Genomic DNA, 25,177 nt, shown 5'->3' with positions numbered 1-25,177 from the left:
ATAACAATTACATTAGATTTTAGAGCTCATTTAAAACCATGCCAAATAAAATGTTAGAAGACGCTAGAAACAACATTGTCTAAAATGATTTTACTTGCGATATTTTACTAAAATATCACTTAATCTACCTTAACCTCGTTTAATTATTCTGAAAGAATTTAAATGCAACTTACGTTTTAATTTCCCTCTGACTTTGTTGGCAGTTTTCTTGATGTCGGCCATGAGATCTTCTAACTCGTGCTTTGTTTCTGAAAACAGCAATAACTTGTTTTGAGATAATGGCTCGCATTTCGCAGTTCCAATTTGTTACAAGTTGCGTCGCGCCGAGCATAAATTACGAGTGGCAGAACTTTCTACGATGAATAACTCGAGGTTTTTGTCTGCCCTTTGACTAACTTTTGCGAGGTGTACCAACTTTCGACCGGTAAATTAATAAGTAATAACGTTTGCAAGTTTATCGTTGCAGCAGGCTATATTTAATAAAAGTTATCAATATTTTTTATAGTTAAATGGATTAATTTTGGTCACCGAAACTACCGAAAGGGAGTTTCGGTGATTTCGGTGATATTGAGAAAGAATAACGTTAAAACTTAAAAGTGATATTAAGTTATTTTATAAGTTATTTTACAAGTATAAAGTAGAGTTAGGTTTCAATACCTATTTCTATCTATCTATTCTATCTAGCGATCGGACTCAAGATTTTTTAGTTAGCTTTCAATTAGCAAATCTGTAAAGAAAATGCAATAATGCCTTTAAAAGGTGTACATCAACTATGGGGGAAGTAGGTACTTAATTACTAACATTACCAACATATTGATGCGAGTGTACAGGGTAATCAACATTTTACACCTTTATGTGGCCTTCAAACAATTTAACTTGTTAGTAATTCGAATAATTGTCTATTAACCTGATAAGATATAACATAGATATAACATAAAACAGCATAAAAGAATAAAATCCACGCCTCACTGCCGCCACAATTTCAGCAAAACCGCAAAAGCATTCAAAACTTCTAAAGTATTACCTTTCTTAAGAACCAGCATTATGAAACAGTTCAGCAGTTTGATGCTACAAAGATTTGTTTTTTTCGCGTAAATACGGACCCGAGATTATCTCCGAGATATTTTTATGATTGTTTCAAATCTACTTTTAGTTTTCTTTCTTTTAAGTTCTCTATAAGATCCTTGTAGAAGGCAAACTTTGAAGAAGATTTATTTATTTTATTTAATCTTTGTAGGTAGGGTAAGGGTTTGTAGGAGGTTGACAAACCAACCATGATATTTAAAAAAACCTTTTTCTAGCATTTCACGACTCAAAAGAGGAAATTTCTAACAAAACTACCTCGCAATTAGTGTAATTTACTAGAAAAAGGTCCACTGAACTCTAGCCTCCGTATCCGCAGCGCAAACTTCAAGTAAAGACAAATTGTTGCAATTTCTTTGCCATGTTTCCTCTTTTTGTTTACATTGTTCAGGAGCTGTGTTACATCGATTCAATTCTTCGGGCAATATTTTAAATAACAAAGAAAAGAGATGTCTATTGACCCGTGTTTTGCATTGTTTATAACAAAGCATTACTTAACACTACCCTTTGTAGAACAAATGCCTAACACCCCATGAATTTCACCTCAATTAGCGATTACCTACACCGGTAAGATTGAGATCTTCAAATTTTACGGTGTAATGTTATACCAGACTAGATGACGCCCGAAACTCCGTTGAGTCAATTCGTTTATACCGTACATTTTTCCGGGATAAAAAGTATCCTATGTCCTTTCCCGGGACTTAAAGTATCTCCATACCAAATTTCAGCAAAATCAGCTCAGCGGTTAGGACGTGAAGAGGTAATAGACAGACAGACAGACACACTTTCGCATTTATAATATTAATATGGATAATAGTCAAGCAATAACAACAATTTGGATAAACCATAGACGCATAAAACACTGAATATTGATAGTGAAGTAAAACATCACGAGTACCTACGATATAAAAACTGGAGTCAATGACTTCAAAAAACTTGTAAATGATGGCATAGAATATATCCTTATAAATACTGGTAAGGATTAAAAATAACATAAAATTAATAATGAAAATTACATTTGAAGATAATGAAAACCTGAATTTTATAGACATATGTAAAAACTATGAAGTTGTAGAGCGCTGAGATCGCGTAAAATAAAGATTCTAAAATATAAACTTGAATCTTCCAATGCATCCAGTATATTTTTCGAAGGTATGTACTATCAGAGAAGTTGATTCCTATGCAAATCGGGGACCTAAGTAGTTTGGTTGCGTTACGTCAAAACCAGGTGACAGATCACAATTAACATTGAATTGACATTTTCGACCAAATAACGTTGGTCTGTCAATTGCATAGGAATCAACTTCCTCGATGGTACAATAGCAATCTCGATAAACATCAAACACGACAGAGAAGCAAGTTCGCAAGTATACAATACAACAATGTTCTTCCAAAGTTGTAATCACTGCGATAATAAAGACAGTTACTCGGATCCAGAATGTTCCACGGAGTGATACAATTAGTAGTTAAGGGGACGGTATTAGTTCCAAGATGATGAAATTCACTTGGCGATAAAAACGTGATTTGGTCAGGCCAATTTCTGGGGATTTCATGGTAATTTCAGGACTGATAATATAGAGATGTTATCCTTGAACGTTAATCTCTTTTATAAACCGACAGACACATAGACTAAGAGCGAGTATTCGGTAGACTACCGGTAAAGTAGCAAACCCTAAATTAATTCCATGTATATTTAAATACTGTTTCATATGTTGTTGGTTCAATGGACATTCACTATTTGCAACGAAGGTTCCTGCGCGGCTTCGCCCGCGTCAAAAAGAATTTCCCGGGAACCGTACATTGGCATTGTATGTAGTTGAGTACAGTGTTCAACCTAATGAGAAGTTGAGTTTACAAGCCAACCAAATTACGAAAGTCCGACGTCTGCTTATGAATGAATTTCTCTGATAGTACAAAAGGTATTTCATTTATAAACAGAGGCAGAACAAACATAATATTTGGGTCAAAATCGTATAACACGTCTCCGGGAAAAACGCGACAACACAAGTTCCATTCTTCTAACGAAACGATAAATAATACGCCATGATTATTTAATTTCGCAGACTAGACCAGACGCTTCTTCTGATAACATTTAATAATCAGTTATTATATAAATTCTAAGACGATACTAGGGTCCTTATACGTCATACGGATAAAACGGATACGCTTATCTTTTGAATCGACCTCCTCCGCTCCCGTTCTTAGAAAATCAATTTACTTTCATAAAAATTTATTCAGGGCACCATTTATTTCTTTTGTCGCGACAAAGGTTGTACCCGACACACGTGTCCACCCACGTGTCTATATATTTTTATTTTTTTAATTACCACTTCTTTTTATTTTGGATTTATTTGCTTGTTAGTTTAATTTTGGAGTAGATAACAAACTATTAATATCAACTGCTCGAATGATTGATGAACTGTTTGATGAGTTCCAAGTTTGTAAAGTTTTACCATTATCATCTTCATGCAAACGCCTACCTAAATCTCTAAATTACATCCTGAATAGATATAGATAGTCTCTATGTCTGTTACCTCTTCCCGCTTACACGGCTGAACCAATTTAGATGAAATTTAGTATGGATATAGTTTGAGAGACGCGAAAGTACATTGTAGCTGAAAAATGTAATGTTCGCGCGATAAACGTATTCCGGCGGAGCAGAGTTGCAGATGTCATCTGAGGGGCTAAAATGGTCGCTTTGAAGAATCATGATATGAATCATAATATGATTCATTTTTCTAAAATCGCAAAATGCAACTCTGCTTGCAATTCATTTCTGTATTTTTGTACTGATTTGACATTTGTCAGTTTGACAGTTTTGACAATTCATTTGCTGAATTGATTGAGAGAAATTGCTAAATGTGACCATTTTAGCCCCGCTGGTACTATATAAAACCAACTTTAACTGCATTATAAGGGCCTGTTTCTCCACTTTCTGATAAATCTATCGCTATCGAAGTTTTCTGAGCACGTCGGTATATGTACGACAGCTTAAATGTATCACGTCGGGGTCAAGAATTTAAGGTTGTTAGTGGCGGCCGAAGAGGAAGATCTTCCGACCGAGCGAGGTAGCGTACTCGGTCAGGCCGAAGCTCACTGACGTCATTTCAGACGTTGTGTATATCTTGCCGTTCTCCGAAACTTCGATAGCGCGATGCAGGAATGTTAGGCGAATTGTGGGTACCGCCACAGGCTATTCACAACTTTTTTGACAGATTCTCCATACTTGATCTGTCAAGTTAATTGGTGGATAGCCTTATCGGGAAGTGGTGAAAAAGGCCCTTAGCATATTATAGTTATCAGATCCTTTTGATGTAGGTAGTTACTGCAGTATCACAAACCCTTGATATAAAGTATAGTACAATCAATAAACCCAGCGCTCGTGTATTTCCAAAGAATTTTATAATTTTCTCTAGTTATACAATTACCGGCATAAAATGAATAATGCATGCAATCGATACGAACTTGGAAGGCTTCTTTACCAATCCGTAGCCGTAGCTCGGAATGATAATTAAAAGTAACGTCATTAAAATGGGATACTACTTTAGTTGTTTCATTTATAAAATTCAATGTTCGTGGCATCGCATTGTCGAAACAAGGCCTAGGTTCTGAAGAAATACCTAGCATACTGGCCAGTGCTTAAGACAGAGTAGACAGAATGATAGAGTATGCCAACTTAGAACTGATGTTGAAATTTTTAAATTTGACGTATTATGACGAAAATCGTCGCTAGGGTTGTTAACTTGTTACCTACGAATTTAAAACTATGACATATTCGCTGGACGCAGAGTTGGGCATAATGGAAATACTGGTTAATCTAATTATCAATCTAATTGCAAAGTAATTAGAATACATTTTATTCTAATTACATTGTAATTCAAATATTTTCAAATTTAAATATAGAATTACACAAAGCAATTGATTCCTATGTAATCCAATTTCAAAGAAATCTAATTAATTTGAAATTAAGTTCTTTTGTAATTGAATACTTTGGTTTCGACTAATTACTCTAATATTATTACAGTGTCAACTGTCAGGAGTTAAAAACAGAGTACTGTACTACTGTATCTACTATCTAGAGGTTATTTTTTTTACGTCCGTGCTAGAGGTATTATTTTTAGGGAATTACTGTAGGTAAATAAAGCATTAAATATGCCCATCAGATCGATACAAGAAGTGGAAAATGTAAATAATAATTTATAATATCATACAAATAAGTAATACAACATGAAGTATGACATTCTCTAAGAAAAATAAAAACATTTACTTTACCAAGAAAAAGCCTTTTCTTTCTGTGGTTTAGGCGTGAAGAGGTCAGACAGATAGAACGACAGACAGACACACTTTCGTATTTATAATTTATACCTAATAAGTAAGTATACTTAATTAAATACTTTAAGTATAGATTTTAAAACTTGGGACATAAAAGTAATAGGTAGCCAGTTTTGTTTGAAATTTTGAGGTTATGTACCTACCTACAGCTATGATATTATTACTTATACTTACTTACCTAATTATATTATATACTCATTACAATATTATTAAAAAAAAACATTATTGACCTACAGTGTGTATCAGTACTTATAGTTTTCGTAAAAACGTAAATAATTAATGTTTTAAAAATAACTAAGTATATTCATAAATTCAACGTACCTACTTTATATATTTTTACCGTTCTACATAATAACAGTCCGAAGATAATTTGAGATGAGGATGGTATCCACTCAGTGGGATGAACTTGGACATACCTTTAGGTACAGTCACGGACGTAAAAATTTTAGGTCCGTGGGTACAGTATAAAAGCATAGTGCAACAATTCAATACTTAATTATGAAGTTTAATAGTGGTAGTGCCAAGCTGCTAGACCTGCAGTCAAAATGGACAGCGGTAACCGGGGAAATACTACACTCTCATAAAAATAGTGTTAAATGACAGCTTCAGCTGTTGTGTTTTGTATGTTAAGTGACAGCTGAACACAAAATTTCCTCTTGGTCTGCAGGACACCATAATCCCTTTGTTTTTAGATCATACTCTTTAAGCTCGGCAAGGCATTCATAATAATTTTTGTAGACTACGGAGCTGCTTAAGCATTTCCTTACCTATAATCATATTATGCTGTTTTGTGCTTGTACGCTACGTTTGTAGATTACAAAAGGTTCGGGTGCAGGCATTAAGATATAAGTAATACATACACGGGTAATAAAACAACACTTTTTTTAAGAAAAATTTATCATAATTTATAACTTCATAATTATTCTTATTACAATTATATTTATCTAAGATAGGGGCAGGGGCAGGAGTACCCTCATGGCGAGCATAGCTTAGGTACCAAATGATGCTCATAAACATGTGAGCAGCATCCCACTGTTCTTAAGCCTACAATGCAATAGCTTTTGATAGCGACCTGACCATTCATGTTTCTTTCTGTTACAATAAATACAAAATAAGTTTTTCCTTCTGGAAAAACTTATTTTGTTGGCATTTAAAAGGCAGGACTTTTTTTAGCTTAAACCACAACAACACAACACAGGCACAGGCAACTCGAGGCACAACATTTTGCTCAGGATTCATGCATTCTTGAAAAACGCAATGTCCTGGTGTTTCAGCTGCTCTTTTTATATTGAACAACACTATATTTTGTTGGGATCTTTCATCAGCTTCTGGAATATCTGACCTTATGTCTCGAGATTGGTTCCAACAAACTCCAGAAACTTCATTCAAAGATGACATCTGTAAATAAATCATTTGATGAGATGGACAGATATCAAAACAACAATAGTAAAAAACAAATTAAACACTGACATATGTTAATTTGATTATTAGATTAGAGTTTAAACTATATACCTCTTGTTGCTCCAGCAAACGAGTAATGTTTTCAGGATTCCACTCTAAGTCTGAAGTTATGGTGTCCAGACTGGCCACATACAGTACACATTAAAGCTGATTCCATATATTCAGGTTGAAAGTCCTCAATTACTTGGACTATTCTGGTTTTTCATCTTGAGACCAAAGCTAAAATAAAAATATAATTAGAGAAAAGCTTGCCATGAATCCGGTATCACGCTGAGGAAATAAATTACTTTATTTCCTACTGCAATAATGAATTAAGAAACACTAGTGATGGTACTACATATAAATTTATTTTAATACCTTACTGGTCTCCACAACACAGGGAATCCTAGTATGGAGATCAGTGATTGTGTAAGAATATCCTGTAAATTTTTTATGTGAAAATAAAGATTTGTTTGGATGTTTGTTTACCTCTCGTGCTTGAATCCAAGAAGATACTATAGAAGCCACTCTTTGTTGTTCTTCATTTGTCCCTTCAATTAAAATTCTACATCGATTTGCTATTACTATGGATAATCCACATGATACAACACAGATATTATGATGGCCAACCGCTGCTGCTGCTGGACATATTTTCAGTAGATGCATGATACGCAAGTTGCCAGCATGCATGGCAAATATGATCAGTAGGTGTAATCTGGAAATAATGATAGTGATTAGAAGTATTGTTAATTATTCCATACTTTTTCCTTAATAATAGGTACTTTGCTAGATTAGTTTCATGGTTTAAAATGAAAGGAAAACATTTCAACACTTAAAATTTAATAAAAGTTCATGGTTAGGCTAACACGTAAAATATATTATTTGAAGTAAACTACTTACATAATATCCAAGATATATCCACAGTCGATTAATATTCACAAGATCTTTACTCTCGTCGCATAAAGCAGGCCTTCTCAGTTCTCAATTTGAAAACAACAGAAAATAACTGACAAACACAAGTCACAACTCACAACTGCTACCCAAACAAATTAATAGGTACATGCTGCTACCGTTGATTGTGTTGGATGTTGATTATTAGTTTCATACAAAGATAATAATATTATAATAATTACTACCGCGGGTTTCATAATCTTTGGTTCAAGTTGAGATTAGTGGATTAGGTACCTATTGAGATTTGAGATTTTCTAATGATTTTCTTCATCTGTCTTCTTCTTCTTCTTTATAAATGGCCTCTTTAACTGATTGCCATGACAAGAAAAAATATCGATGGAAAAAATTAGAACAAAATATACATTTATAATATGTACAATGTAATGTGATTTTATGTAATATATTCTTTTCATTATGAGATATAAGTAAATAAGAGTTTAATAATAATTCATAATAAACGTTTCTATAATAACTTTAGTATTTATTAAGTATTTTACTTATGGCAACATTAAAAAAATATAACATAAAATGATAGGTCTACCAGAATCTGATAGCAAAAAGTGAGAAAGTAAATTGAGTATTGACTCTAGCAATACCGGGGTTCTTATAGCGCCTGATTCTGTGTGTGAAACATGCAAATATAAAAAACTATCTAATGATCAAGGATATTTTTTGATAATCTGCTGCTAAAAATCGCCATCAGATCCTGATAGATCTACATTATAAATACCTATTTAGATAAGTTTATCAAAATAGATAGTCTAATTGCCATAATAAAAATTCTGTTGTGTTTACATAGTAAAAATTCTGTTGAAAAACAACAACAAAATTATGCTGTATGGATCCTGCCATTCACCTTTATTCGAACCACAATTTAAATTTACGTGAGAGAGCCATGCTTCGGCACGGATGGGCCGGCTCGACCGGAGAAATACCACGTTCTCACAGAAAACCGGCGTGAAACAGCGCTTACGCTGTGTTTCGCCAAGTGAGTGAGTTTACCGGAGGCCCAATTCCCTACCCTATTCCCTTCCCTACCCTCCCCTATTCCCTTTCCTTCCCATCCCTACCCTCCCCTATTACCCTATTCCCTCAAAAGGCCGGAAACGCACCTGTAGCTCTTCTGATGCTGCGAGTGTCCATGGGCGATGGAAGTTGCTTTCCATCAGGTGACCCGTTTGCCCCCTTATTTCATAAAAAAAAAATTAGTTTATAAGTATTATTTCTGAGTTATGTAATATTTGTGATTATTTTACGAAATGGGAAGTCCTATTGTGAACTGTCAATCCAGGATACACCGACGTTAAACTAGGGTCTAGGACTTATCATTATGAAAAAAAAAAGTAATTCCATGTATTTAAATTTAAAGGAATCTGATTATATTGTAATTAGAATAAAATTTATTCCAATTACATTCGAATCAACTACTGGTTAATTTCAGGTGCACAATTACTTCATCAATCTGATTATTTTGTAATCAGATTAACAACTACAATGTATTTGTAATTATGTAATCGTTAATCTAATTACTTTTTGCCCAACTCTGGCTGGACGTGTTCCTCTTTGGTCGTATTGTTGTTTGTGTTTTGGCACATGCGATTAAAATTGTCAGAATCCAATTTTGAAATCTTTATTTTAAATATTTAAAAATAGATTATATCAGCCAGCGCGAGGCACATTCCGTTCATAATCCTAGTGAAACCCGACGAATTTGACAGATATTGAAACCTGTCCGTCTCTTTGCAGTCGAACTACTGGTCGTTATGTCTATTGTGCTTAAGACGTCATGTATCTGTCGCAGTCATCTGGTTAAATCTGCTATTTGATTGAATGGCTAGCATTGAATGAAACCCATTTAATTTAATGACTAAAGGCCAACTCGTCAAGTCTACAGTAAAATAAATGGTTTCATTCAATGAATTCGCTAGTCATTCAATCAGATAGCATATTATTTAACCATATGACTGCGACATATCTGATGCCATATTGTATTGGTGTTTCACTGGTGAGCCAAGTGTGCCTTAAAACATGACATCCAAAAAATGTCTTAAAAACGACAATGCACCTGCGTAATATTTCGGAACGAATCAACAACATGGGATGGGTTCGAGACGTCATAAGCGCAAAGTATTAAGCTAGTTTTTATTTTGAAACCTATACCTTGCTTCTGAAATATTTTGAAAATACCCAAGTATTATTCTTATCTAGCTCAGAAGGAATTCACGAGTGACGAGTATGTCCCAACATTGTAACATATTGTGTTTTGTGTTTCAAGGGAGACAGCTCGCAGAACTTGATAACAAAGTAAAAAGCATATATTCTCATATTATATATTCTGATCTTCGTTAATATTCTCATATAATAAAAACATGTGTTACATTGGGAAGATGGTTATGATTTATGTAGAGGGTTCGCCGCAGTTGTGACATTAGCTGTAAATCGGAAATCCTACGTCCTTGTCCGGGACTTAGAGCATCTTTATACTAAATTCATCTAAGTCTGATATATATATATATATATATATATATATATATATATATATATATATATATATATATATATATATATATATATATATATATATATAGAACAGCTAAAGCTATTCCAGCAGATGTAGTTTTTAAGTAATCGGAGACTTTTAGTATATTCATCTGGACACCTTTAGGAACAACTGTACCAACTTTCAAAACTACACGAATTATTCGGTCTGAATTCCTTAATTTTCCCAAACTAAACATACACAACAACGCACACAAAAAAAAAGATGAGTGAATGATACAATTCTCTGGCTCTGGCGTGTGCGTTGCCATGATTGGATTCGCGACGCGCATGCGCAGTGAAATTCCTCATAAATTTCTCTTAAATTTTGAGGAAGCGATAGCGGAAGAGGATTTTTTAATTTTTATTTATGAGGATGCGGTAGCGGTCTAGGAACCCAAAATATTGCGGAACTTCCTCATTATGAGGAAGCGGAAGAGGAATCCTCAGCAACCCTATTTGAAACACACGCCAATAGATCGACCATTTCATTAACTATATGTATATTAGCCATTTGGATTTTTTTAGGTCAATTTTGAACTAAGATAAGTAAAAAAAAATAGGATTTTGGTGCGATCTCGGCAACGCAGCAAACGTATGGTCAACAAGGTCGTTTGCTCAGGGGATGGCCTTAATATAGCTGCAGCAGATTTTTTAGACTTTTGACCTATCGCTAAGCCCTCACTTTGATTTGACATTGATTTTTATGTTAATATTTATAGGACTGCATCCAAGCCATATCGAAGATGTGTTAATAATAGATTAAAAAGTAGAATCGAAGTACTGTTTAGAGTGCTTAATATAAGGGCAGATCAAGAAATCATTTTAACGGACCTCCAGGGAAATAAATCTACGAAGGGGCTACGAAGGGGCTACAACGTAGCATTTGCTACGAAAACGTAGGGAACTTGTAGAGTGCTACATAATATTATGTAGAGCAGTGGTCCCCAACCTTTTTTTCATGCGGGCCACAAACATGTTTTGGTCTTGGTGTCGCGGGCCGCAACAAACATTTTTTTATATTTTTAGATTTAAAAGTGGAAACGACTTTCACGGCGACTTTACACTTTGACGGTGGGGGTGAATTTCAAAATCATCACGCGGGCAACAAATAAAGTCCCGGCGGGCCGCACGCAGCGGTGTTGAGGATAACTGATGAAGAGATTACGAAATTATGCTTTCCACATTAAGAAATCGGCGGAATAGCTCTACTAAACTCTTGAACGAAAACGTAGAGAACTTGTAGAGTATAAAATGATTACGAAATTATGCTTTTCACGTTAAAAATACTGAAATAGCTCTATTGAACTTTTGAACAAACTGTAGTATAACTTTACATGCTTGTGTTGTTGTATTGTTATTTATATTGGGGCATGCATCTTTGAAAGCAGGTCACACTGGCGAGGGCGTAATTATGCCGCGAGTGGAGCGAGATGAGTTTTCTAACTTAATGTATCCGAATAACAGCGCGTAGTATGTATGTGCTTTTAAACATTCATCATTTCTCAGCCATCAGATGATGAATAAAATACAGCAGGTAATTATTGTCGTAGAATGTAGATCATCAGATTCTTTCTAAATCAAACGTGAAAAGGAAGTCCTTCTAACGTAGCTCCTAAATGGACGACTTTTGAACGACTCTACCAACTAGCTTTTACGCCGCCGCCGGCGGCAGCGTGGGTCGCCACCAAAATGTCAGTAGAAAATGACGCTTATATTCTATGTCATAAAGTAGCATTTTATTTGAATTTTCACCGGTCGCGGTCGCTCGCGGCAAAGATCCGAAAGCCACCTTTAGAGTGTGTGGCAACTCAAGCCGGGGGTCGCGGGTTCGAATCCCGCCGACGGAACAAAAAGTTTTTCAATGTTCCTGGGTCATAGATGTGTATTAAATATGTGTATGATATAATAAAAATCTTAAATATATGTATGTATAGTATAACAGTATTAAATTTATTTCCGTTGTCTGGTACCTGTAACACAAGTCCTTCAGGTATATGTGGGACAGCCATGCTTCGACACGAATGGGCCGGCTCGACCGGAGAAATACCACGTTCTCACAGAAAACCAGCGTGAAACAGCGCTTGCGCTGTGTTTCGCCGAGTGAGTGAGTTTACCGGAGGCCCAATCCCCTACCCTATTCCCTTCCCTACCCTACCCTATTCCCTTCCATACCCTAGCCTATTCCCTTCCCTACCCTCCCCTATTCCCTTCCCTTCCCTTCCCTACCCTCCCCTATTACCCTATTCCCTCTTAAAAGGCCGGCAACGCACTTGCAGCTCTTCTGATGCTGCGAGTGTCCATGGGCGACGGAAGTTGCTTTCCATCAGGTGACCCGTTTGCTCGTTTGCCCCCTTAATTCATAAAAAAAGGTACTTAGCATGGGGCCAGACTGACGTGGTGTGAAGCGTCCATAGATATTATTATTATTGTACAAATTAAACTGAAATCTCTTAGGGCCTGTTTCACCACTTTCTGATAAGTGACGAATAGGCTATCCACCAATTAACTTGACAGATCAAGTATGGAGAATCTGTCAAAAAAGTTGTGAATAGCCTATTCGGCACTTTGTCAGAAAGTGGTGAAACAGGCCCTTAATAGTTTTCTTAAAAGCCCTAGTTTGTCTACAAGCTTATCTGCACAGTAAAGGGCATTTCGGTGTAAGGGAATCAATTGTCACTAAAGCAACATGATCTCAAAAGCTCACAATATAATATAATTGTTGCAAAGTGCCTTTGGAAATCGCCACAAGATTTGCAATTGCAGACTAACGCCCAAAAGGTTACCAATCAAAAGCGTAACTTACTTCCTCGGATTTAATTCTAAGGGCCTGTTTAACCACTTTCTGATAAAGTGCCGAATAGGCTATTCACAACTTTTTTGACAGATTCTCCATACTTCATCTGTCAAGTTAAGTGGTCGATAGGCTATCAGGAAGTGGTGAAACAGGCCCTAAAAATGGGTTTGTTGAAACTTTAAATCCCAGGCTGCGTTCCATTCCGATTAATTTTAAACTTGTTGTGGAGCGTGTACTGTACGCGCTGCGCTGTCGAGAATTTTGTTAAAATTTATTTCACAGTTTAACTTTGTTGCCAAATGCTTTAATGGGCTGCAAAATTTGGGTCCTGTTGGCTCCAATGTTCAAAGATAAATTTAAAAGAGTTTATTAACTGGGTTCTGTTGGATGCAATGTTTGAAGCATAAAGTTAATATGCCTAGCGGAATAGAGAAAAAAAGGCTTGAGCATGCGTGGTAAAAAGAGACGTGTGATACATGACAGCAGCACTCTTTTTTTAACGTCCAGTCGGCACGTGCCGCACGTTGACAATTTAATCTCATAGAAATCATGTTCAATCATGCTTGTGTAAGTGTATACGTACACATATTTTTACACACAGATGAAACCAATTTCGGTTTCGTTTGACAGCTCGAGATTGTTGCTCTATTCCTCTAGGTATATTAACTTTATGGTTTGCAGCTATTAGAACGTTCACTTACTTCCCGAACAAACGCAATGAAATCGCTACTTTATCAAGGGTCCATGGAAATTGCGAATCATCGTTTACTTTCATGAAAGGCTTTAGAAAAAAGGTCTTGATCATCATTAATTATACGAAGATTAATTAGGGGTCCATTCGTACATTTACATCACTGGTATATAAAAATGGCCGCTAATTCATGGTATTCGGGCGTTTCCAAGTCGTGTATAATATAGTCACGCAGGTACATTTTATTCGTTCCCTCGCCGTGATAAATCGTAGATTAAGCACGTAAGCTTTCAGGGAGACTTCGGGGCGCCCGCCAAGATCACAATCGCACCTGGGCCCGTACCGCGAAACTGCTTTGAGACTCAATCTAACAAGAATGCTGCGTCCTGCTCTAGCAACGTCGTTTCACGTTTGTTAGAGTAGGACGCGGCATTCTCGTTCGATTGTTTTGAGTCTCAAAACGGTTTCGTGGTACGGGTCCTGATTGCCTACAACGCGACGGTCGTAATGGTTGCAAAAAATTATTTGTCGTCTCCCAATTTATAAGGTTAATTTTTTATTTAATAGTTTACACTAATAGTAATAATAATAAGGTATGGACATTTTTCTTTTTTATAAAATTAGGGGGGGGGGGCAAACGACCAAACGGGTCATCTGATGGAAAGCAACTACAGACTACAGTCGCCCATGGACACTCGCAACATCAGAAAAGTAGCAGGTGCGTTGCCTTGTTAGATGTCTCCTTGCTCTACCTTTTCATTTTTCTTAAGGAAATGTGTTTTTTAAAAATTATTATTTGAATCCTAATTTTCATTCCAATAAACTAAAACCAAATCCATATTCAGTACTAGACCCCATATCGAGTAGATATCAACGTCTAATACGTTCGCCATAGAGATAACAACTATTTATAGAGCAAATATTGTCGTTTAATAGATCGATCTTTGGGGACTACCTCTGTACGGTCAGCGCGTCGACATTTCACGGTCTCGATAAACCCTTTCTATCGTTATACGCCCAATGGAGCGCGAAACTGTAGCTTATAGTGCCCGCCACGATAATTGCCGTGATTTAAACTCTCTGCAAATGACCTCCAGCTACACGAGCGCGAATTAATTGCAAAATACTACCAAAGACCGAATTTTATTTCTCGAATGACATTTCGAAGTTATATAGACTGCGTTTCCACCAGAGATGTGTTGCAAAGAATGTGTTTTTAAGATCCAATAGCATCGCCGCGCTGTGCGATGTCACGGCAAGCTCACGTCAATGAAGCGATTCTATTGGTTCTCAAAAACACATTCCTCGCAACTGCACATCTCTGATGGAAACGCAGCCAGGCTGTCTAGTGCACATGCTGTTTAAGGCCGGCTGCCGTTTTTCGTATTCGGAAATCAGAATCCATGGAACACGTTTCGTTTTTCCCCGTAAGGAAAGAATTTCACACGTACGTTTTAAGTGAAGGCCGCCACGTTTGCGCGTGATAAAAACGAACGTTTGCGCTAGTCTTACGGAATTACAACTCGAAATTCCACATCAAGAAGTCTCATACGGAAAATGTACGCGTGTATGCTGCCAGCCTTAGAAATTGGGACCCTGATCTAACTCATCATTTACAGGAATTTCGGAATCCTACTCTCGCTCACTCAATTTCGTTCGTCAGATTCCAAATCACGAGACATTTATCGAGGAAATAAATATATCGACATTTCTAAATTCAGCCAGGAAATATTCATATCTCACAACCCCACTTTCGCTGAAGAATTTCCCTATAAAAAGATAGAATCCACAAATCCGCAATCACTTGTTGATGCGACTATCATTTCTCAAGCTGCGCCGAACTCGACGCGAGAATTCCTGAAGGCGCTGCATTTTTATGAAAATAAATTACCTTTTGAAACAGACTTGGAACTATAACACCAGGGGGGTGAGCCTAAATCTTTTCGTTTTCGCTTCGTTATAGAATCGCCGATGAAAATGTATGGAATTCGGTGGATGGATGGATGAAAATGTTCGTTAATATGACGTTGACGTTCGACTCGTCTTATGTCAATTCCATACATTTTCATCGGCGATTCTATAACGAAGCGAAAACGAAAAAGTTTCGGCTAAATGGCCTGAAACGTGGCAATAAAATATTACTTTTGCAATCTACAAGTCAATTAAATCCTTACTTATCAATGTAAGTTAATATGGCCTATGGGCTAACAGTGTACTATGCAGTTATCGAGCATGAAACAATTACATTACTAAAACCAATTTGTAGCCGACCATTGCGTGTTGTCACGTCATTTTAACTAAAATTGCAGGACTGATATCATAAATGCGAAAGTGTGTCTGTCTGTTACCTCTTTACGCCCAAACCACTGAAACGACTTTGGTGATATTTGGTATGGAGATACTTTAAGTCCCATGAAAGGACAAATGATACTACATAGTTTTTTTAACCTCCTGCGAGATACCATGAGTCACTTTTTCACAGAACTATAATTCGTAACATCCTGTCCGCGTTTTCCCGCTGGGGCTATGATTTATGAGATGACCGGATAAGGAAACACTCGTGTCAAATATTCCGATATAATGTCCAGTCCGAAACGCGTGTGCTGACGCAGCAAAATGTCCAACCCCTATAATAAACGTCCCTAATATAATATCTAGGTTACCGAAAGGGGTCAATTTCGACAGTGGTCACAAACATAACGTTTTACTATGCTACTGTAGTTTGTTATGTAGTGTGATGACGTTGAGATTCCAATTCTGCAACCCAAGAGGATTCAAAAGGTAAAGGACTTGTTTAAACGAATGTTATAATATACTGCGTGTTTCTGTGGTTTCTTGACAGAAGTTTAACTATTCACAAGCGCTTTTCGCGTCAGCATCAAAACGATAACGCCATTCACATTCGCAAATCGCACTTCTTTCAAAAAACTCAGACACCCTAGACCACAGTAATTCATATTCACAATCAAATCAAACAAGTGTTCCACCTCTTATTTCCTAAGTAGGCACTGAAAACACCAGTGATAATATTAATCAAACAACACGAAAGCATTGTGATGGGTAATTGGATGCTTTTTCAGCGGCCACTCGAACGCCTGTCACGAACACTGCCTCTACATGAAAAGGGCACAATTAAAATGATTTTCCGTTCGCCCTGGGGCTCGTGATTTTAATACTTTGTGTTGTTGTGACAGATTTTCATGAAACGTACTAAATTAATTCGTATATGCTTTGATAAAGGCTGACCTTTAAACTTTGTATCGTTTTATCAAAAAAAACTTTAAATTATTCTTCCACGCTGATGACAATAATCGTGTATGCGATTAAAGTACTTTTTGAATAAAAAAGCTCGTATTATTGCATAGTTATAAAGAAAAGATTTTTCATGATGAACAAGAAAGTTTTTCATTGTTTCTACGACTTTAAACGGAACTTCAATTTCACTCTGAATATCATTCTTTGAATCATGTTTAATTTTTTGTTCAATTCATAATGGCCAGTGATTGAATACAGAAGATTTTTGAGGCATTTTTATTTGACCGACAAATACGCGTCAAATGGAATCGAATAGTGATGATCAGCAAATCTTCGTAGGTTCCTTGTAAATTGAATTACACTGCTTTTCTTTCATGCAGTATGCAGTATGCTGCTCTGGTTAAGACATCTCAAATTATAATTTTGGACTTGAAAATAGTGGATTTATGAATTCACAGCAAACAGACATAACTTTACAAATATCGGAATATCTCGAACTTCGAAGCCGCCCAAATTCAAAGTCATGTTTTGTGACCATATCTGAATCTATCCAACACGTCCAGCCAGTCCAGGCACAGTGCAAATAGAACACTTTGTGCTTTTGCGGATATCGAAACAGCATAACCAACCTGTCAGAAATTCTGGTGCCTCAAAATTCGTAGTTTAAAATTAAACGAAACCTAACCTGTACAGTACGCAGAAAATAGGACTCTCTAAATAGAGGTGCACTAGAAGAAAGATTTTTGCCAGTGTTTTTATCACAAGTCAAAGAGGTTGTTTATAAAACATGTTCCCTTTGAAGTGAAATGGAATGTTTAAAGTTACCACGATGCCGAGCTGTAAAATTTCTTCATTTACAGGCGCGCTTTTGAGACGCGAATGTTGTTTTTCGATTGTGAGCCAAAACGAGTACAGCCTATCGACGAAACATTTTGTTAAATTACTGAAAATTATGTATTTCTTGGATAAAGCAAAATTAGAATAAAATGTTCATGTTATATTCGTCAAGTCGTTTTTACAACTTAATAGACTTCCCATTTGTTTAATTTTATAGCAGTCCCATAGCTGCTATAGGCATATGGATGATTGGGATGATAACTCCTCTGGCTTTCAAGGAGTGCATTAATATTCTTCCCAATTTCCGTCCGTTATTCCGTACCGTCCGGTATGGTCGGTAATCAGGAAATGGTTTGATGAATAATTAAAGTGGGAGAGACGGTGTCGGGCTAACGAGGATGCAGGTAACTTCGTATACTAATTAGGCCAGTTGGCTCGATATCTGGTAAAGGTTAAAAGTAGTTTCCATGCTCTTTTAGGTAACTATTTGACAACAGACTTAGGGCCTGTTTCACAACTTACTGATAAGTGCCGGATAGTCTATCCAATACTTATCTGTCAGATAAGTTGACAAACTGCTGTTTGAAACAGCCCTAGGAGAAGAAATGCGAAAGAGTTGTCTGACAGATTTTGGAGACATATTATCTCCTTCGTGAATAATATGTCACTAGTCTCCCGTCCAAAAAATCCTTTTATTATGCACAACGTGCTTCTGCGATATCTAGTAAACCATGGATAGTTCGATCACCGTATATATTCCTGTATCCAGTTTAGTTGACTTGTAAGGATGTTGTCATGTTTTCTTCCCAACAGAGTAGGTACCTACAGTTCCGTTACCTGATTCATATACTTGGTTGTATGAATTAAAAAGTTATAAATACATTCACGGTTGTCATAAAAAGATCCCAAATAAATACAAGGAAGATTAAACACGATACGGTATTCATAATAATCACATAATTGTGGCCAGCAATAAACCAACACAAATCTCTTTTATTTCCATAACAAATAGCTGAAGGGTCTTAATGGATGGCAGTAATACCGAAGTCCCTTTCAGTCGAATCGCCGGCTACAGTGGAATGACGCTAATATCTCATCTTGCTGTCTTTGTTTAGGTACGAAGATCTCACCATCTTTAAACATCTCGACTTTTGTTCGCGAATTTATAATTCGGTGGAATATTTTATCATCAAAATAGCTTTATCTATTTATTTCTGATTCTGATTAATTGAATCAACGCATGGACCAAACACATAACAATATTTTAATGTCGGCACGCAAAAGGATTTTATAAGATTCTACCCCTAACCGGGTACTAAATATTAAAAAAATTATTAAAAAAATTATTTTATACTTATACATCCGCGAGAAAAACTAAGCCGTAAAATATTTAGGAACTTTTAAGTAGTTGCTAGAAAATGCGAAGAAGTCTCGCTATAACTAAATCACTAAGCCGATAAGCTGAAACATATTAGGTAGCAGTTAACACACCTAGTGGTACTAGAAAGGTTAAAATTTTAGTTTTGTTAATCTTATATATAAAATTCTCGTGTCACAATGTTAGGCCTCGTACTCCTCCGAAACGGCTTTACTGATTTTAACCAAATTTTATATGCATATTCAGTGGGTCTGAGCATCGGCTACTGGGTACTTATTATATTGATAAGTGCATTTGTTGAATAAATAATAGTAAATTATTACAACTCGAGACTGTCGGCGACGGGATAGCGATGGACGTTGTTATGGTGACATACTTATTTAGTCACTTCAATAAAATAATATGAGCGAAATACTTTATATGGCAAAGAAACGTTTGCCCGGGACAGCTAGTAATTAAATAGAATTCGTAATCTGAATCATTACAAGTGATTAACTAAGTATAGAATCCGCCCAACGTTTACGTAAATATCAGCCCACCATTGCCACGGCAATGATCGTCCTACGCCAAATCCTGTAGACACTCGAACGCCACGCCATTTTATAGATTCTGTAAAACACCCACATTGTTTGCGTGACGTGGGCGGCAAAGGGCGAATCACCATTTGTACGGAGAAATAAACACGAAAATAAGACGCGTCTAAGTTCTAACGCATTTCAAAGGAATGTTGAAAGTTCATTTTGCGCTGTGTACCTAATTCTTATGAAGACACGAGTTTACACTCGACGCTTACAGACATCGGCTTAGGGCCAATGAATTTATTATGATTCGCGGATGTTTTAAGGACCTTATAATATATCGTTGCGTTGATGTGCAGCGCCCCGTTCCTTTTACATGTTTTCATTATATTTTATGAAAGAAGGGAGCAAAAGTGACGGTGTATCCGCAGTCCGCACAAGGTCTGGAGACAATTAGTGTCAAGCGATTATCGTAAAATCGTAAACGCCAACGCCAACGCCACAAAATGTATGGGATTTGAGATTAGTATTCGCTAGCGAAGCGATAACTTATGTCAAATCGCATACATTTTGTTAGCGTTTACGATAATCGCTTGCCACTTCTCTACTAGGGCTGATCCTTCTTTCAAAGGCGGTTGGTATGCGACTTATCAAAGTCGCACCATCAAGTTCATCATCAAGTTGGTATGCGACTTATCAAAGTCAAAACACCGCGTCCGACAACGCATCAGCGTTGCGTTGTCGGACGCGATGTTTTGACGGAACGGCGGATACGAAATGAAGTGGGAGGATGAATTTTTCTTTTTGCTGTCGCCGTTTCGTATTGTGTTGACGTGCGTCTCTACACGTTAGTTACTCCGTATCCGAAGCCGCAACATACGCTCTCGCAAACTTTTCATTTTTCTTTTTTTCTTGCTTAAGTAATGAAATAATCATTGACTTACTTTCATCTGACTGGGGCGCTGACAATATGGCACTGTGCTTTTTCTTCACCTCCTCGACGTTCGCCTGAATCTTATCTATCATCTCTCGTATCTCTTCCACCTGTAAACAAACGATCACGTGAGCATGACGATTATTTCCATTGTTCTTTGATGATTATTTTCAGAAGGTTTTTGCTATATACACTTGCTTCTTAAAATTGAAAAATCGAGAGAAATAAACTAATAGGTAGGTACCCCAATTATACAATTTTTGAGTTTGTAGTCTCAATTTTACCATTATACTTTGGCTCTTTAAGGCAAAGCTCAAATCTCTTTCTGTGTGGCAAGCATAATATTAACCTTATAGATTCAATTTCAGGGTTGTTGTCTAAAAATACAATTAGGGGAATCTTTCAGTTCGAGACTATTGATTGATAAATCAAAATTTTTAAATTCTATCATTTAACACTGTGGAGAGAAAATAAACCTAAATTATTAATAATAATTCGCGCTCCGTAAAAGGAAATAAGTACATAGTCAAAATATACTTCGCTACTGGTAATTTTCCGGGGCTGAAACGAAATTCCGTTCCGGAATTAAATTAAAAGCTGTCTGTCGCTGACGCTGCTGCATATTAAACTACAAGTCTGCGGCTTTTAACCCGTATTGATTATACACTATACAGACAACAACTAACAGACTCGGATTCATGGTTTCACCCTTGTTAAAATATTATGGATGTATTGTTATTTTCGCATAGAAAATACTTCCTTTTGAATCACTCTTGATGATAACAGCATTAAAGTATTAAAGTCCGTATAAATGTCTCACGGACAATCTTTTCTTTTGGTTACACTAGGGTTTTCCCTTGTCTAACCACTTTTCTATGTAAATTCCACGGCTTTACAATGTCCGTCACGCTTTACATCCCGAACCCTTTGTCATAATAACAGATTGTTAACAATAATGCCTCGTCATTCGATTTAAACATAAGCCTTAATTAAACTTTAACAACGGACAAGTTGCCTTCACTAAAACTTAGTTTGTATAAACAATATTAACGTTACGCGGTAAATATAGAGCACGACCCATTTCTCAGTAATGATCCCTTCAGACTTTTAGGTTATTAGATTTTTAATATGGACCTATTTTTATAAGTGCCCAAGTCGAGTTTATTCATGCGATATTTTACTAATTAAAAGCGATTTTAGATAAACAATTTAATATTGTACAATTTGACCACAATTTGTATCTTCATAAACATTTTAGATCATGTCTTGGAGAACTTTGCGTCACTTCCTGGGCTTCTACGATTATTTTAAGACTAAAATTAGCCAATTCGATTCAGCAATTCTCGAGTTTATAGCGAGACTAACAAAATTAAACATTAGAAAATAAAGACATACAACTTGAGCTGAACTCGACTGTTTTTAGTAGTACCTATGTAACATCCCATATTTCCTAGATCGAGAAAGATATTGTAAGTCGGCCACTGTCTTACATAAGACCAATAAATTCCGCTTTATTGTCTCGAAAGGACATTATAGACACTGTCGAGCCTCGAATTGAAATTCGACCCAAATATTTAGGAATATGGTTACCAAAATTTACCATACAATTCTCCCGGAGGCCGCTTGGCCGACATCCAAAAGCAAGCGCCGCCTTAACTTGTAGATTAATGCCGCGCAGTTTGAGGGAACCTCGAAGAGGTTTCAGAACAATTCGTCAAAATCTATTCGTCCCAACTCCCAACTGGATTAAAGGGATAACTGCTAGGAAAGCAAATTTTTCAACCAGTATCCCGTTTTGCTATTCTTATCCACTGTTAAGATATTTCGAGCAGTTCGACATTCGACGCATTCCGGATCTAAACAGCTAAACATAATATTATGGTTAATATCCTATACAGTAAAATGAGTGATTTTTGGAATGACAAATCAGAACTCGTCCGACGTTAGCTTAACATAAAAAAAAAACATTTTGTAGTTTACACCAAGACTGCATCGAAACCTAACCAAATCTGTATAAATGTTTATTACAAACATTTACATTAGATACTTGACCTGAATGAACCCAACCACTTGAACGAACTCCCAAACCCAAAGCATCCCCGAAACCACCCACAATCTGGCAGTATCAAGGTCGATCGATATATTAACACGGTCTGAGATATCATTATTTATTTGTGAGCGTGTACTCTGACATAAAACACCGACTTTACGGCTATTGATCTATCGCAGCTATACTCAACCTGCGGCCCGGCGCGCCGGGCCGCGGCGGGACTATATCAGTAGCCCACTATTAAAGTCCCGGTGGGCCCACATTGGTAAGTTAAACCATTTTTAGGTAAATTCCCACCGGCTAAATAGTGCAAAGTCACCGTGAATTCGTGAAAAATTTTCCACTTTCAAGTCGCTAAAGAACGTTATTTTTTTTAACCCTAAAATTTTGGTTGCGTCCCGCGACACCAGGACCAAATCCTGTTTGTGGCTCGTATGAAAAAAAGGTTGAGTACCACTGATTTATCGGGTAGCAACGAGGGTTCTCGCCAACCTTTTTACGGCGAGTGAAGGACTTCATCGTGCTTTTGACCCGGTTTGATGGAAAACGTTTAATATTTCAGATACCGGGCTGCGCAGATAATATTCATGCTTTTGATGAAAGGCTTTATTGATGCTATCAATAGGCTTTATATTATTTGAGTAGGTATGCATAAGATATCACATGGTAATCAAATCGATTTCGCCGAGCGATCTTAAGAGGATACACCAGGGGCTAGAGAAATGAAAAAAAAGTACGTGTAATATCTATAGCTGTCTCCCTTACCTCAAGCCTATACCGCAGAACGCGATAGAGACAACTGCAGAAAATCCAGAAAATCAACGATTCGTTGTCCCCTGATTCCTTCTCCAAAACTTAACCGATTTATGTACTTTTTTCATTAAAGATTAAAAAAAGGCTTGAGCTGTGTTCCTATGTTTTGCTTTTTTATGTATAATCTAGCCAAATCTGTTTTCTGGACGTTTGAACACAGCGGAAAATCTGGCCATTTTTTTGGGTTTTTGAACGTTAATATCTTATTTAATAATTAAATTATGAAAAAAAAGAAAACATAGGGACATTGTATTAGTGGCCGTAGATATTCAGGAAAAAAATTATAAATCTACTAGCATTATCCAGGGAGGAAACAGGGGACAACGTTTGTATGGAAAAAAGGGCGGTGTGGACTCCTCTTAAAAGTCTACGTAGCCTATAAAAAATGTTGTCTGCAGCTTTCGACTGCTAAATTAATAATAATTAATCGTGCCTTATATTTTTACGGGATGGGACACATCTATTTTTGCTCATTTATTCCTTAATATCTCTAGAATTGTAACTTTCATAATATCTCGAAGTTCGAACAGAAATATAGCTAAATATAAATAATAGATACGCGAGATTATCTCTCTGTCTGGCTTTATCAAATGATGTAATGAGTTCAAGGCCCGGTGCTGTCAGATCGATACGCGGTACACCATACAGCTGCGACTATTGTTGCTGGCGAATTGTACTTAGGCCTATTTACGGTTATTGTTAGTGGGAAAACAATATTAAGATTTAAGCTAGTCTATTGGTCGTAAAGTGCATTTACGCCCATTTGCGCCAGTCTGAATTGTCAGTAATTAGGTAATCATGTGTCCAAATAGCTATTTTGTGACATGGTTAGCGACAATTCAGAAAAACATTTTTTTCGATATTGTAACCACTTTTTTCCAAATTTTTTTTTGAACTTTATCTAGACCGGTCTAGCGCCTTAAGTGTAAAGAAGTTATAAACAAGCAGACATACATTCGTATTTATATTAATATTCTACGATTAACTTAATGTAACCCGGAATAGAGCGAGTGGGCCTTACATTAACATAGATAACCTTATCAAAAACACAAAAAACCTAAAAGCAATGAATTAATGTGCCGATGTACTTAATTAAATTTTGTTCTTCTTCAAAAGTAACGTGTCATTTGAAAACATAGTTGCACGGTTATTGACCAACGTTAGGCAAGGTGCATGTAAACAAGTTTTCACGAAAATTTACAAATAATACGATTGAAAAACGCATTGTGAACCAAAACATACCCCTCTAGCATACGCCAACGAGAAAATTTTGTCTACACGTATTCTCGATGTTTGATGGCTTTTCTCTTCATATCTATTGATCCTAACATGACATACATTTTTCTCGTGTAGATCTGTCGTCAAAATCTAGCGACATAATGTCAAAAAATGATTTTGACATTAAGTCATTATCGACAATTTAACTACACACGAGAGTGAGATATCTCGAGATTTTCTCGTTTGCGCATCTTAGGCCGGCAGGCCCCTGAAGCGGCTACTTCTGTGTGTCTAGCATGCGCACATCGAGAAAATTTTGTCTACATGTTTTCTCGATGTTTG

At 36.5% G+C, this 25,177-nt stretch overlaps 1 protein-coding gene and 1 long non-coding RNA gene across 8 annotated transcripts in view; both read right to left on the bottom strand.

Annotated features, from left to right (window-relative positions):
* LOC121731632 (syntaxin-1A) overlaps positions 1–25,177 on the bottom strand; it is a 95,518-nt gene that overhangs the window by 12,065 nt on the left and 58,276 nt on the right. For all 7 annotated transcript variants that reach the window (XM_042121172.1, XM_042121175.1, XM_042121176.1 and 4 more), the window contains exons 3-4: positions 20,765–20,864; positions 174–248 (exon numbers count right to left, since the gene is read on the bottom strand). In XM_042121172.1, coding sequence (XP_041977106.1) covers positions 174–248; positions 20,765–20,864 — 175 coding nt within the window. The remainder of the gene's footprint in view (positions 1–173; positions 249–20,764; positions 20,865–25,177) is intronic.
* On the bottom strand, positions 6,602–8,158 carry LOC121731635. Its single transcript, XR_006036262.1, has 4 exons — positions 7,756–8,158; positions 7,345–7,570; positions 6,928–7,095; positions 6,602–6,813 (listed from the first exon to the last, which is right to left on the bottom strand). It is a non-coding gene; the product is annotated as an uncharacterized LOC121731635 (long non-coding RNA).

The sequence above is a fragment of the Aricia agestis genome, chromosome 11 (assembly GCF_905147365.1).
Source record: "Aricia agestis chromosome 11, ilAriAges1.1, whole genome shotgun sequence".
Taxonomy (NCBI): Eukaryota; Metazoa; Arthropoda; class Insecta; order Lepidoptera; family Lycaenidae; genus Aricia; species Aricia agestis.
This window is presented reverse-complemented; position numbering and strand designations above follow the sequence as displayed.